The sequence below is a fragment of the Phocoena phocoena genome, chromosome 20 (genome assembly GCF_963924675.1).
Source record: "Phocoena phocoena chromosome 20, mPhoPho1.1, whole genome shotgun sequence".
NCBI classification, from domain to species: domain Eukaryota; kingdom Metazoa; phylum Chordata; class Mammalia; order Artiodactyla; family Phocoenidae; genus Phocoena; species Phocoena phocoena.
This window is the reverse complement of record NC_089238.1, coordinates 41,034,983-41,046,684: the sequence shown is the minus strand read 5'-3', so window position 1 is coordinate 41,046,684 and position 11,702 is coordinate 41,034,983. Positions and strand designations below refer to the sequence as shown.

The 11,702-nt window shown below is 48.1% G+C and overlaps 1 protein-coding gene across 1 annotated transcript; it reads left to right on the top strand.

The window, feature by feature from the left end:
- The first annotated feature begins 439 nt into the window (after nt 1-439).
- On the top strand, nt 440-4,684 carry DPEP3 (dipeptidase 3). The gene is made up of 10 exons (XM_065898384.1): nt 440-678; nt 953-1,079; nt 1,556-1,685; nt 1,775-1,916; nt 2,163-2,229; nt 2,346-2,522; nt 3,038-3,122; nt 3,656-3,731; nt 4,209-4,344; nt 4,448-4,684. The coding sequence occupies exons 1-10, from the start codon at nt 440-442 to the stop codon at nt 4,682-4,684; spliced, it is 1,416 nt and encodes a 471-aa protein (XP_065754456.1).
- Nucleotides 4,685-11,702: the final 7,018 nt, after the last annotated feature.

The window sequence follows — 11,702 nt, the reverse complement described above, 5'->3', positions numbered from 1 at the left end:
GACCTGTGACCTGCCTGGCTAGAGGTGAAATTAGGAAGATTCCTGGACCCCTCCCTGTTCCCCCACGGGCCTCCTCCCCGAGTCAGTAGGTACACACAGCTCGGGATGGGTAGCTGGAGGGCCGGGAGCAGGGGCGGAGGGAGCCCGCGATGCATCATCGCTAGCGGGCGCTCGCAACAGAAGCCAGCCTGGCCCACTAGTGCGCCGTTCTAGTCGGGGCGGGAAGATCCTATCGCCCCCTGGCGGCCACGCTGTGAGGCGGCATTGTGGGTCCCCGCGCGTCTGTCGAGCGTCCTGACTCCAGCCGCGCGTCAGACGAGGCCGCGCCGCTGGGTCACCTACATCGACGGTCGGGACCCCATCGTCGCCCTCTGACTCTCGCTCGCCCCTCTCAGGCTCTCGAGACCCGCCTCTGCCCGCCTGCTCGGCCCTGTGCAGCATGCTGCCCGTAGGCCTCGAGGCTCCCCGCGCACTCACCCGGCGGCCTCTTCTGCGTCTGCTGCTCCTGCTGTGGCTGCTGCTGTGGCCGGTAACCCGCGCTCGGACCACGCAGGGAACCCCCAGCGCCTCGACCAGGCCGGACACCTCCAGCGTCCCAACAGCGCCGGGCTCCCCGAGAGCCCCGAGTCTGCATGAGCGCGCGCGGGCCCTGATGCGGGACTTCCGGCTCGTGGATGGGTGCGTCGGTGCTGCGTGCCGGCTGGTGGGGGCTGAACCCGCCCCTGGGCAGGAGAGGAAGGGCTAGTAGGAGGCTCCCTCACACCACCCCTCTCTCCTCCATCACCCCTGGCGCCTTCGTCCCCATTACCCCGTTGCCGGTGGAACGCCCTACCTAAGAACTCCTCCTCAGGACTACCGTCTGTGTGAGGGAGGAGGTGGGCTGGGACGGAACAGGCCCAGGACCTGGAGGCCACGCCCCCTACTCTTACTTTGTCTTGACCCCCCGCCCCAGCCAGAACCACCTGCCCCTGTTCCTGAAACAGCATTTCCGGAATGAGCTACAGGAGGGCAACCTGCGCAATTTCAGCCTTGGCCAAACCAGCCTGGACAAGCTCAGGGATGGCCTCGTGGGTGCCCAGGTACCAGAGGGACACACTTAACGGCCGCTGGGGAATGTGGGAGCTACAGGAACCTGGGTAGACAGGCCTCTGACTATCAGAGGACACGCAGTCTGCCATCATGGGGCTGCTGGAGAGTGCAGGGGTGTTGGAGGTCAAAGCAGGCCAGAGGCATGGGTGCCCAGGTTCTGTGGAGACTCAAAGAAAGTGATCAGAAAATCCTTGGCGAGCGTGGGGGCTCTGAAACCACAAAGGATATGGTGGATTGCCTTTGGGGCATTCACATAGCACATGGATAAACGGCAGGTAAGGACAGGTGCTGCCGGTTTGGCTGCTGGCAGCAAGCTGAATAGTCCTCAAGGTACCACGGGGTCATGCAGTGCCGCACTCAGGGCCACTGACCCAGATGAGTACCTTGGAGGCCGAGGAGGAGTAGCAGGCCAAGGGCACTTGGAGTCCACCCTGATCTCATTCTGGACCCCTGGGCCAACCCCCAGTTCTGGTCAGCCTACGCACCATGCCACACCCAGGACCAGGATGCTGTGCGCCTCACGCTGGAGCAGATTGACCTCATTCGTCGTGTGTGTGCCTCCTACTCTGAACTGGAGCTTGTGACCTCAGCCAGAGGTGGGCTGGGGAATGGGAGGATAGTCAGGGCCTCAGTCTGGTGGTTCTGGCCCTGGGCTCTGACTGCTTGATTCTCTGCCCTCTTCTAGGACTGAACAGCACTCAAAAGCTGGCTTGCCTTATTGGTGTGGAGGGTGGTCACTCACTAGACAGCAGCCTCTCTGTGCTGCGCAGTTTCTATCTGCTGGGAGTACGCTACCTGACACTCACCTTCACCTGCAACACGCCCTGGTGAGCAGTGCCTGGCCAGGGTGGAACGGTAGATGCATGGTGGGGAAACTGCCAGAGAGGTGAGGACAGAGGGGTCCACAGAGGGAGGCTGTGGGGTCTCAGCAGGTCCCTCACACTCCCCGAAAGCAGCTGGTCCAGATCCTCACCCTGTTCTGAGGTGGGATGGATGGACAGAGAGCCTGGAAGTCCAGGCTCTGTTGGCCAAGGTAGGGCCTGCTAGATTGCCTCCCTCTGGCTGTCCTTCAGGGCAGAGAGTTCCACCAAGTTTCAACACTTCTACACCAACATCAGTGGGTTGACAGGCTTTGGTGAGGTAAGGACTCCTTTTCCACATCCTACCCCGCACATTCCCTACAGATAATGTGCATACACGTGCGTCCCTCCCAACCCACCCCCCTGCAAAAAAAAAAAACCCACCTGTCCCTGCAGAAGGTGATAGGGGAAATGAACCGCCTGGGCATGATGGTGGACTTGTCCTACGGGTCAGACACCTTGGCGCGGCAAGCCCTGAAGGTGTCAAGGGCCCCTGTGATCTTCTCCCACTCAGCTGCCAAGGCTGTGTGCAACAATATGCTGAATGTTCCTGATGACATCCTGCAACTTCTGGTGAGCAGCCACCCCAGCCCTCAAACCTGGGACTAGGCATGCTTCATCCAAAGACCCTTTTTTTTAAAAATAGTTATTTATTTATTCATTTATTTGGTTGCTCTGGGTCTTTGTTGAGGCAGGCGGGCTCCTTAGTTGCAGCATGAGAACTCTTAGTTGCAGCATGCATGTGGGATCTAGTTCCCTGACCAGGGATCGAACCTGGGCCGCCTGCATTGGGAGTGAAGAGTCTTAACCACTGCGCCACTAGGGAAGTCCCTATCCAAAGACCCTTGACCCTGAACAAAGCTACCAGCCCAGGCCTCACTCACCCTTGGACCCAAGGCTGGTTAACCCTCCCCGATCTCTGAAACTCAAGGCCAAATCTGTTCCACCCAGGGGCCAAGAGAAGTGAAGCCTTACCCAACCCCTCAGGCAAGGAGTGAGCACTTACCCTATCAGGGCCCCCAGGGCATAGGTGGCAGGCCATCAGGCCGGAAGTGCCAAGCTGAGTGTCCACTTGTTTATCCATGTAGAAGAAAAATGGTGGCATTGTGATGGTGTCGCTGTCCACGGGGGTGCTGCCGTGTAACCTGTTTGCTAACGTGTCCACCGTGGCAGGTGAGCCCCGCTTCGACTCCTTGTGCAGTTGTAGCTTGACCTGTGGCCGCTAGGGCCCTCAGGACAGCTCTAGGCATCTGGCGTACCTGCTGGGCCCTGGGCAGGCCTCCCAACAGCTCAGGGGAGCAGACACAGCTCTTCACTGCCCTGAACCCAGATCTAGGGATACAACCAGTGCTGATGGGTTTTGGGGAGGCAATTGCCTCTGCCTCTGAGTCTCACATTTGCTCCCACATCTCTGGAAAGGACAGGCAGAGCCCCGCAACCAGGCTCTCAAGGAACCCAGAGGCATGGTGGCTCCTGGGCAGGAAAAGATCCAAAGGGGCTGGTGGCCCTGAGGTTCACTCTGGGTCCAGTGTCTAGCCTATAACCACTTCAGAACTCACCATGGGCTAGGAGCTCTGTGGAGTCAGCTGTTATGTCCTGGAGTGCTGTGGGCAGGGGAGTTGGCCACGCTGAGTTCCCCCAGACCAGGGCTGGTCCCAGGATCTAACTCTAGCCTCATGCTGCCCACCACAACCCTCACCCCCTAGATCACTTTGACCACATCAGAGCCGTCACTGGATCTGAGTTCATCGGAATTAGCGGAAACTATGATGGGTCTGGCCGGTGAGTGTTTCCCCTGGGGTTTGTCTTGGGTGGGGGTTCAGTGGGGAGTCCTTTAGTCCCAGTTCCTTATCCCATGGTCCTCCCATCCTTCAGGCCTCCACCACAGACTCTGGTCTTCCAACCCACCTGACATCTCCCCACTCCCAGGACCTCTTTCCTGGACTCTCCCTGTCCCTCCTGTGGCCCAGTGGACCCATTCCCACTCCAAGCCATCACAGTTGTTAAGTACCCACCCCCTCACAGGAGATCTCATCTGCCCAGCACATGCTCCACTCCCAGCCCAGTAGATGTGCTGTGGACTGAGCATCTGCTCGGCAGGTAAATGCTGCAGAAGCCCAGTCTTCAAGGAGCTTCCAAAGTTCCATTCGGTAGCCTGAAAAACACGGACCTTCATTTCCCGCATGTAGCTGGGGCTGGTGTGACAGTGGGCCCTAGGCCAGAATCGGGTCCACAGCTAGCCAGCTGGTGGCCACATAGGTTCCCACAGGGGCTGGAGGACGTGTCCACATACCCGGTACTGATAGAGGAGTTGCTGAGGCGTGGCTGGAGGGAGGAAGAGCTGCAGGGTGTCCTTCGTGGAAACCTGCTGCGGGTCTTCAGACAAGTGGAACAGGTATGCTGGGCTGGGCAAAAAGATGGTTCAGTGTTTCAGCAGGTGGCGGGCATGGGGGGGGTGGGTGCTGGGGAAGCCACTGACTGCTGACTTTCATCCCCAGGTGAGAGAGGAAAACAGTGGCCAGAGCCCTGCGGAGGATGAATTTCCAAACAGGCAGGTGGGCAGGTCGTGCCACTCCCACCTGACTCAGCCTCAGAATGAACACCTGGCCACACACCGGGTGGGAAACAAGTGGCCAACCAATCAGGCCCTTCAGAGGCCCTCAAAAGCCTCCCCACACCTCGTTCTAGGGCTCATGGCTGCTGCCACCTTCTCAATCCTCATCCTACGGCTCTAGTGACCTGGCCAGTCCTCCAGAGGTCACTGTGTCAAAGTCTCACAAAGTTCCCCTCCTAGTGGTCCAGGCACAAACATAGGTATGCTGAGAATAAATATTTTGGGTACAGAGCCAGGTGTGAATGTCCTTCCTTCTTCACAGGCAGGGGGGTTGGGTCTGGTGGGCTCTTGGTTGGTGAGCCGTCTTATGTTCTAGCCCCAGCTGCTCAATATGGGTGGTTCCCATTGGCCTCCAGCTTTGTCTTTCTCAGGAAAGGCAGAGGCATCTTACCTTATTATTCTAGAAGCCTGAGCCCACAGAAGAGCACTACGGAATCAAGTGCAGAGTTGATCCCATCATGGAGTGTGACAGTGGTAGTTCCCAATCTCTCTCTGAAAGGTTTAAAAAATGTGTTTGTTTTTGTGTGTTTGTTTTTAAAGGGTGATACCTTTTGTAGCATAAACTAACTTGTTTGGAAATATCAAGAGAGGAAGCATGAAAAGCTTTTAGATTTTTCAGATAAGGTCCTCTTTTTTTTCTTAAACTGGTTTTTTAATGGAGGTGGAGAAATCAGGTCTTGGAAAGAAAAAAAAAAAGGAACATAGTGCCATCTGCTCAGCTTACTACAGGCCTTCCGTCTCGGACCACTTTCCTCTCCCAATCCACAAGGGTGGGCCAGAGCCAGATCGAAGTTCCTTCCATGGGAACTCGAAATTAGCAGAGAGACTACAGTGCCACGTATGACATAAATTGTGTCCATATATATGTGGGTCTGTCTTTGAATTCTGTTCCATTTATTTGGGCTATTTGTTTATTGTATTATCAATACTATAAAGTTTTAATCACGGCAACTTTATTTTTTCTAATTAATTTATTTTTGGCTGCGTTGGGTCTTCGTTGTTGCACGCGGGCTTTCTCTAGTTGCAGCGAGCGGGGGCTACTCTTTGTAGCAGTGCGCAGGCTTCTCATTGCGGTGGCTTCTCTTGTTGCGGAGCATGGGCTCTAGGCGCGTGGGCTTCAGTAGTTGTGGCACGCGGACTCAGTAGTTGTGGCTCGCGGGCTGTAGAGCGCAGGCTCAGTAGTTGTAGCGCACGGGCTTAGCTGCTCCGCGGCATGTGGGATCTTCCCGGACAGGAGCTCAGTGTCCCCTGCATTGGTAGGCAGATTCTTAACCACTGAGCCACCAGGGAAGTCCCATGTCGGCAACTTTAAAACAAGTCTTGACATCAAATAGAGTGAGTCTTCCCACTTTAAGAACATCATATCAGTAAATATTTGATCAGATAAGTAGATCCACAGTGAATGATATAAAATAAGAGATTTATTATAGGGATTAGACTTTATGCACATATAGGAGACAATGGAAAAGGCTGCTTGACCTGGTGTTGGGTATTAAATCTGTACAGGTAAGCTGGGCCAGAGTTAAAAAGGAGAGCTGGATGTGAGGTGAAGGAGAAGCTGAATGAACCCATAAGGACAAACTGGAAAAACTGGATATCCATTTGTGAAAAAAAAAAAGAATATTTACCCCTAGTTCACCCCTAGTTCACACCGTATAGAATAAAACATACAAAATAAAATTATTTGAATATGTTATTGATCCAAATGCGAAAGATAAAAGTACAAAACTCTTAGAAAGGGACTTCCCTGGTGGTCCAGTGGCTAAGACTCAGTGCTCCCAATGCAGGGGGCCCAGCTTTGATTCCTGGCCAGGGAACTAGATCGCACATGCTGCAACTAAGAGTTCACTTGCCACAGCTTAAAAAGATTACACATGCCACAACGAAGATCCTGCACCAGCAATGAAGATCGCGAGTGCCACAACTAAGACCCAGCATGCTCTTCAATAAGTGATGCTGGGAAAACTGGACAGCTACATGTAAAAGAATGAAATTATGAACACTAACACCATACACAAAAATAAACTCAAAATGGATTAAAGACCTAAATGTGAGACCAGACACTATAAAACTCTTAGAGGAAAACACAGGAAAAACACTCTTTGACATAAATCACAGCAAGATCTTTTTTGAACCACTTCCTTGAGCAATGGAAACAAAAACAAAAATAAATAAATGGGACCTAATGAAACTTAAAAGCTTTTGCACTGCAAAGGAAACTATAAACAAGATGAAAAGACAACCCTCAGAATGGGAGAAAATATTTGCAAACGAATCAATGGACAAAGGATTAATCTCTAAAATATATAAACAGCTCATGCAGCTCAATATTAAAGAAACAAACACCCCAATCAAAAAATGGGCAGAAGACCTAAATAGACATTTCTCCAAGACATACAGATGGCCAAGAAGCACATGAAAAGCTGCTCAACATCACTAATTATTAGAGAAATGCAAATCAAAACTACAATGAGGTATCACCTCACACCAGTCAGAATGGGCATCATCAGAAAATCTACAAACAACAAATGCTGGAGAGGGTGTGGAGAAAAGGGAACACTCTCACGCTGTTGGTGGGAATGTATATTGATACAGCCACTATGGAGAACAGTATGGAGGTTCCTTAAAAAACTAAAAATAGAACTACCATATGACCCAGCAATCCCACTACTGGGCATATACCCAGAGAAAACCATAATTCAAAAAGACACATTCACCCCAGTGTTCATTGCAGCACTATTTACCGTAGCCAGGACATAGAAGCAACCTAAGTGTCCATCAACAGATGAATGGCTAAAGATGTGGTGCATATATACAATGGAATATTACCCAGCCATAAAAAGGAACGAAATTGAGTTATTTGTAATGAGGTGGATGGACCTAGAGTCTGTCATACAGAGTGAAGTAAGTCAGCAAGAGAAAAATACCGTATGCTAACACATATATATGGAATCTAAAAAAATGGTTCTGATGAACCTAGGGGCAGGACAGGAATAAAGATGCAGACATAGAGAATGGACTTGAGAACACGGGGAGGGGGAAGGGTAAGCTGGGACGAAGTAAGAGAGTGGCATTGACATATATACAATACCAAATGTAAAATAGCTAGCTAGTGGGAAACAGCTGCATAGCACAGGGATATTAGCTCGGTGCTTTGTGACCACCTAGAGGGGTGGGATAGGGAGGGTGGGAGGGAGACACAAGAGGGAGGAGATATGGGGATATATGTATACATATAGCTGATTCACTTTGTTATACAGCAGAAACTAACACACCATTGTAAAGCAATTATACTCCAATAAAGATGTTAAAGGAAAAAAAAAAAGACACATGCACCCCAATGTTCATTACAGCACTATTTACAATAGCCAGGTCATGGAAGCAACCTAAATGCCCATCGACAGATGAATGGATAAAGAAGATGTGGTACATAGATACAATGGAATATAACTCAGCCATAAAAAGGAATGAAATTGGGTCATTTGTAGAGTCATGGATGGATCTAGAGACTGTCATACAGAGTGAAGTAAGTCAGAAAGAGAAAAACAAATATCACATATTAATGCATATATGTGGAAGCTAGAAAAATGGTACAGATGATCCGGTTTGCAGGGCAGAAATAGAGACACAGATGTAGAGAACAAACGTATGGACACCAAGGGGGAAAAGTGGCAGGGGGGATGGTGGTGGTGGGATGAATTGGGAGATTGGGATTGACATATATACACTATATAACCTATGTATAAAAATAAATAAAATAAAATTCAAAAAAGATGTTAAAAAAAAAGACCCAGCGTGGCCAAATAAATAAATACTAAAAAAAGAAAATGAAAAGGTAGTCAACCTTACTAGTCTCTAAGGACATGCAAAATAAAACTCACAAAAAAGGATAACTAAAATTCAACAGATGAACAATACCAAGCGTTTGTAAGGGTGTGGAGCAGCAGGTATTCTCTCATACCCTGCTGGTGGCAGTGTAAACTGATAAAAACTGCATTGAAAAAGAGTTTGACATTATTTACTAAAGTTAAAGACACATATACCCAAGGATTTAATTTTTTTTTCCCCTAAAGACCCAGCAGAGGGACTTCCCTGGTGATTCAGTGGGTAAGACTCTGCGCTCCCATTGCAGGGGGCCCAGGTTCAATCCCTGGTTGGGGAACTAGATCCTACATGCATGCCACAACTGAGTTCTCATGCCACAGCTAAGAGCCTGCATGCTGCAACAATAATCTGGCATAGCCTGCATAAATAAATAGGTTAATTAATTAATTAATTAAATTAAAAAGACAGACCCAACAGAAATGCCTGCACACATGTGCACTGAAAGACATGAACAAATATATTTATAGAAGAGCTATTTTTAATAATTTCAAATTGAAAATAACCTAACAATAGAGAAATCAATGGTGCTATATTAACTCCATGGAAGAGTACACAGCAATGAAAAAGAACAAATTACAGTCACACGCCACAACTTGTGAGAATCTTACAAAATAATCTTGAGTGAAAGAAGCAAGATGTAAAATAATACCTATCATATTATTCCATTTCTATAAAGTACAAAAACAAGCAAAACTGATCTATGATGTTAAAAGTCTGTTTAAGGGTATCCTCAGGGGAGGTAATGACTGGAAGAGGGCATGAAGAAGGGCCTCAGGATTGTTGGTAAAGTGCTCTTTCTTGATCTGGGTGCTGGTTACCTGGTGTGTTCATTTTGTGAACTGTATACTGTATATTATTATGGTGTGTGAATATTTGGCCGCTGTTACACAATCGTCATTGGAAGCAGAAGTTCTGTTGAGGTATTCCTCACAACCAATAATCATTTTTTGTAAATGTTCCAAGTATACTTGACCAAAATAAGGAATTTTCCAATTGTTGTATGTAGAACTATATACATGTCCATTAGGTCACCGTCATTAATTGTGTTATTAAAATCTTTTATATCTTGCTGGGGTTTTTTTTTTTTTTTTCTTTTTTGACCTATTTGTAAGCATGACAGTTGTGGTGAAATCTTCCACTGTGATGGTGTATGTATCAGTTTCTCCCTATAGTTCTAGCAATTTATTTTTATTGAAGTGAAATTCACATACCATAAAATTAACCATTTTAAAGTGAATAATTCAGTGGCATTTAGTATATTCACAATGTTGAACAACCACCACTTCTATCTAGTTCCAAAATATTTCAGTCACCCTAAAAGGAGACCCTCTACCCATTAAGCAGTTGCTCCCCATCCTTCTCTTTCCCCCTAACCACCAATCTGCTTTCTGTCTCTATGGATTTCCCTATCCTGGATATTTCTTACAAATGGAATCATATAATAGGTGACCTTTGTACCTGGCTTCCTACAGCTAGCATAATGTTGTCAAGGTTCATTCACGTTGTACTTTTTCTCCATTTTTATTTTACTCTTTTTCTGGAATTCCTATTGTGCAGATATTAGAACTTGTTTTTCTATCCTCCCATATCTCTTTTCTGTTTTCTCTTTCTTTTTTTATTTCTTCTTTTGGGAGAATTTCTTAACTTGGTCTTTCCAATTTATTGATTCATTCTCGATTATAACTTTATGCTATTAGATTACCTATTGTGTTGTTTCAATTATTGTGGTAATTTTAATATATGGTCCCATGTGTTTCTCCCATCCAAAGATGGGTTCCATGTCTGCCCACCCCTTGAATCTGGGCTTTGTAACTGCTTGACCAGTGAAATATGGCAAAAGTGATGCTGTGCCCATTTCCAGGCGTAGGCCCAGAGAACTGTCCTGCTTCTTGGGATGCTTACTCATGGACTGTAGCCACTATACTATGAGGAAGCCAAGCAGCCCAGGGAGAGGTCCACATGCAGAGGACCCAGCCCCTGGTCCACAGCCCCACTGAGCTCTTAGCCAATAACAATTTGCTGGTAATGTAAGTGAATCATCTTTTTTTTTTTTTTTTTTTTTTTTTTGGTCACGCCCCACGGCTTGTGAGATCTTAGTTCCTGGACCAGGGACTGAACCCAGGTCCCTGGCAGTGGAAGCAGGAGTCCTAACCACTCAACGGCAAGGGAATTCCCATGAATCATCTTGAAAGTGAATCCTCCGGTCCTAACTGATGCCATGTGGAATAGAGATGAGCTTACTCAGCTTACTGATTTGTGAGCAAATAAATATTTTTGTTGATTGTTGCTTGAAGCCAGTGTTTTGGGGTAATTTGTTATGAAGCCATAGATCACTGGAATAATTATATTTTTCTCTACCTTATATTTCTGCTTGTTCTTTTTTATATTTTCATGTTTCATATTGCTAATATTCTCCCTTATCTTTTGTAATATGTTTATTAGGCTAATTTTGAATTTTTCATCCATGTATTCTAATCATTTTCCTGATAGATGTTTTCTTTTGAAATGTCTGTTCTTCTAAATGTCTGTTAGTTTTTGCCTGTTATTATTGCCCACGAGTACCCTGATGGTACAGGCTATTTGACCAGTCAATAGTATGGGGGAAGTTGTATCCTAGCTACAGAGTCCCCCAGAGTCTAAGGTTTCAGTTGTGCTGTAGTGGCCTGTCTTCCACACAGCACCTGACCCCACCCCTGAGGAGAGAGGCCAGGTAAGAACTATGGGGAACCTTTGCAGAGCATCAGGGAAGACCAAGGAGGGGGCACCTGTTCATTCTTTAGTCAAAAAATGTGTTGGGACCAGGACTGAAGATACCAAGGTAATGAGACCAAAATGGTCCTGCCAATGTGAAATCCACAGTCTAGTGGGCATGAAAAATATTAAAGATCTCCACCAACATGTTTCTCCCTGCAGTGGGTCCTATGAAGGGAAAGTGCCCCAGGGGAACACAATCCAGGGGAGGGTGAAGCGGGGTAGGGGGGAGGTGGGGTGTGTTTCAGAGAAGTCTTCTGGGGAAGTGGAACTCCAAGCTGAGGCCTCCTCCACACAGAGGAGTTTGGTAAATGAGGGTGGGGGCAGAGGGTTGAAAGGCATTCTGCCAGGTGCAAGTGCTGCACAGAAACTCCTTGAGTTTGGGGAAGTGAAAGAAGCCAAAGCATCTGAGCATCTGGTCTTCCGTGATGCTCAGCCAGAAAGGCTGAGGCTGGGGAGGAGGATAGGGAGAGATGCAGCTGGAGAGGTTGGAGGGGCCAGAG

Coding starts and splice junctions, on each gene's coding strand:
- DPEP3 (XM_065898384.1), top strand. CDS start 440: ATGCTGCCCGTAGGCCTCGAGGCTCCCCGCGCACTCACCCGGCGGCCT. Junction 1,080..1,555: donor ATGGCCTCGTGGGTGCCCAG/GTACCAGAGGGA, acceptor GCCAACCCCCAG/TTCTGGTCAGCCTACGCACC. Junction 2,230..2,345: donor GGTTGACAGGCTTTGGTGAG/GTAAGGACTCCT, acceptor CTGTCCCTGCAG/AAGGTGATAGGGGAAATGAA.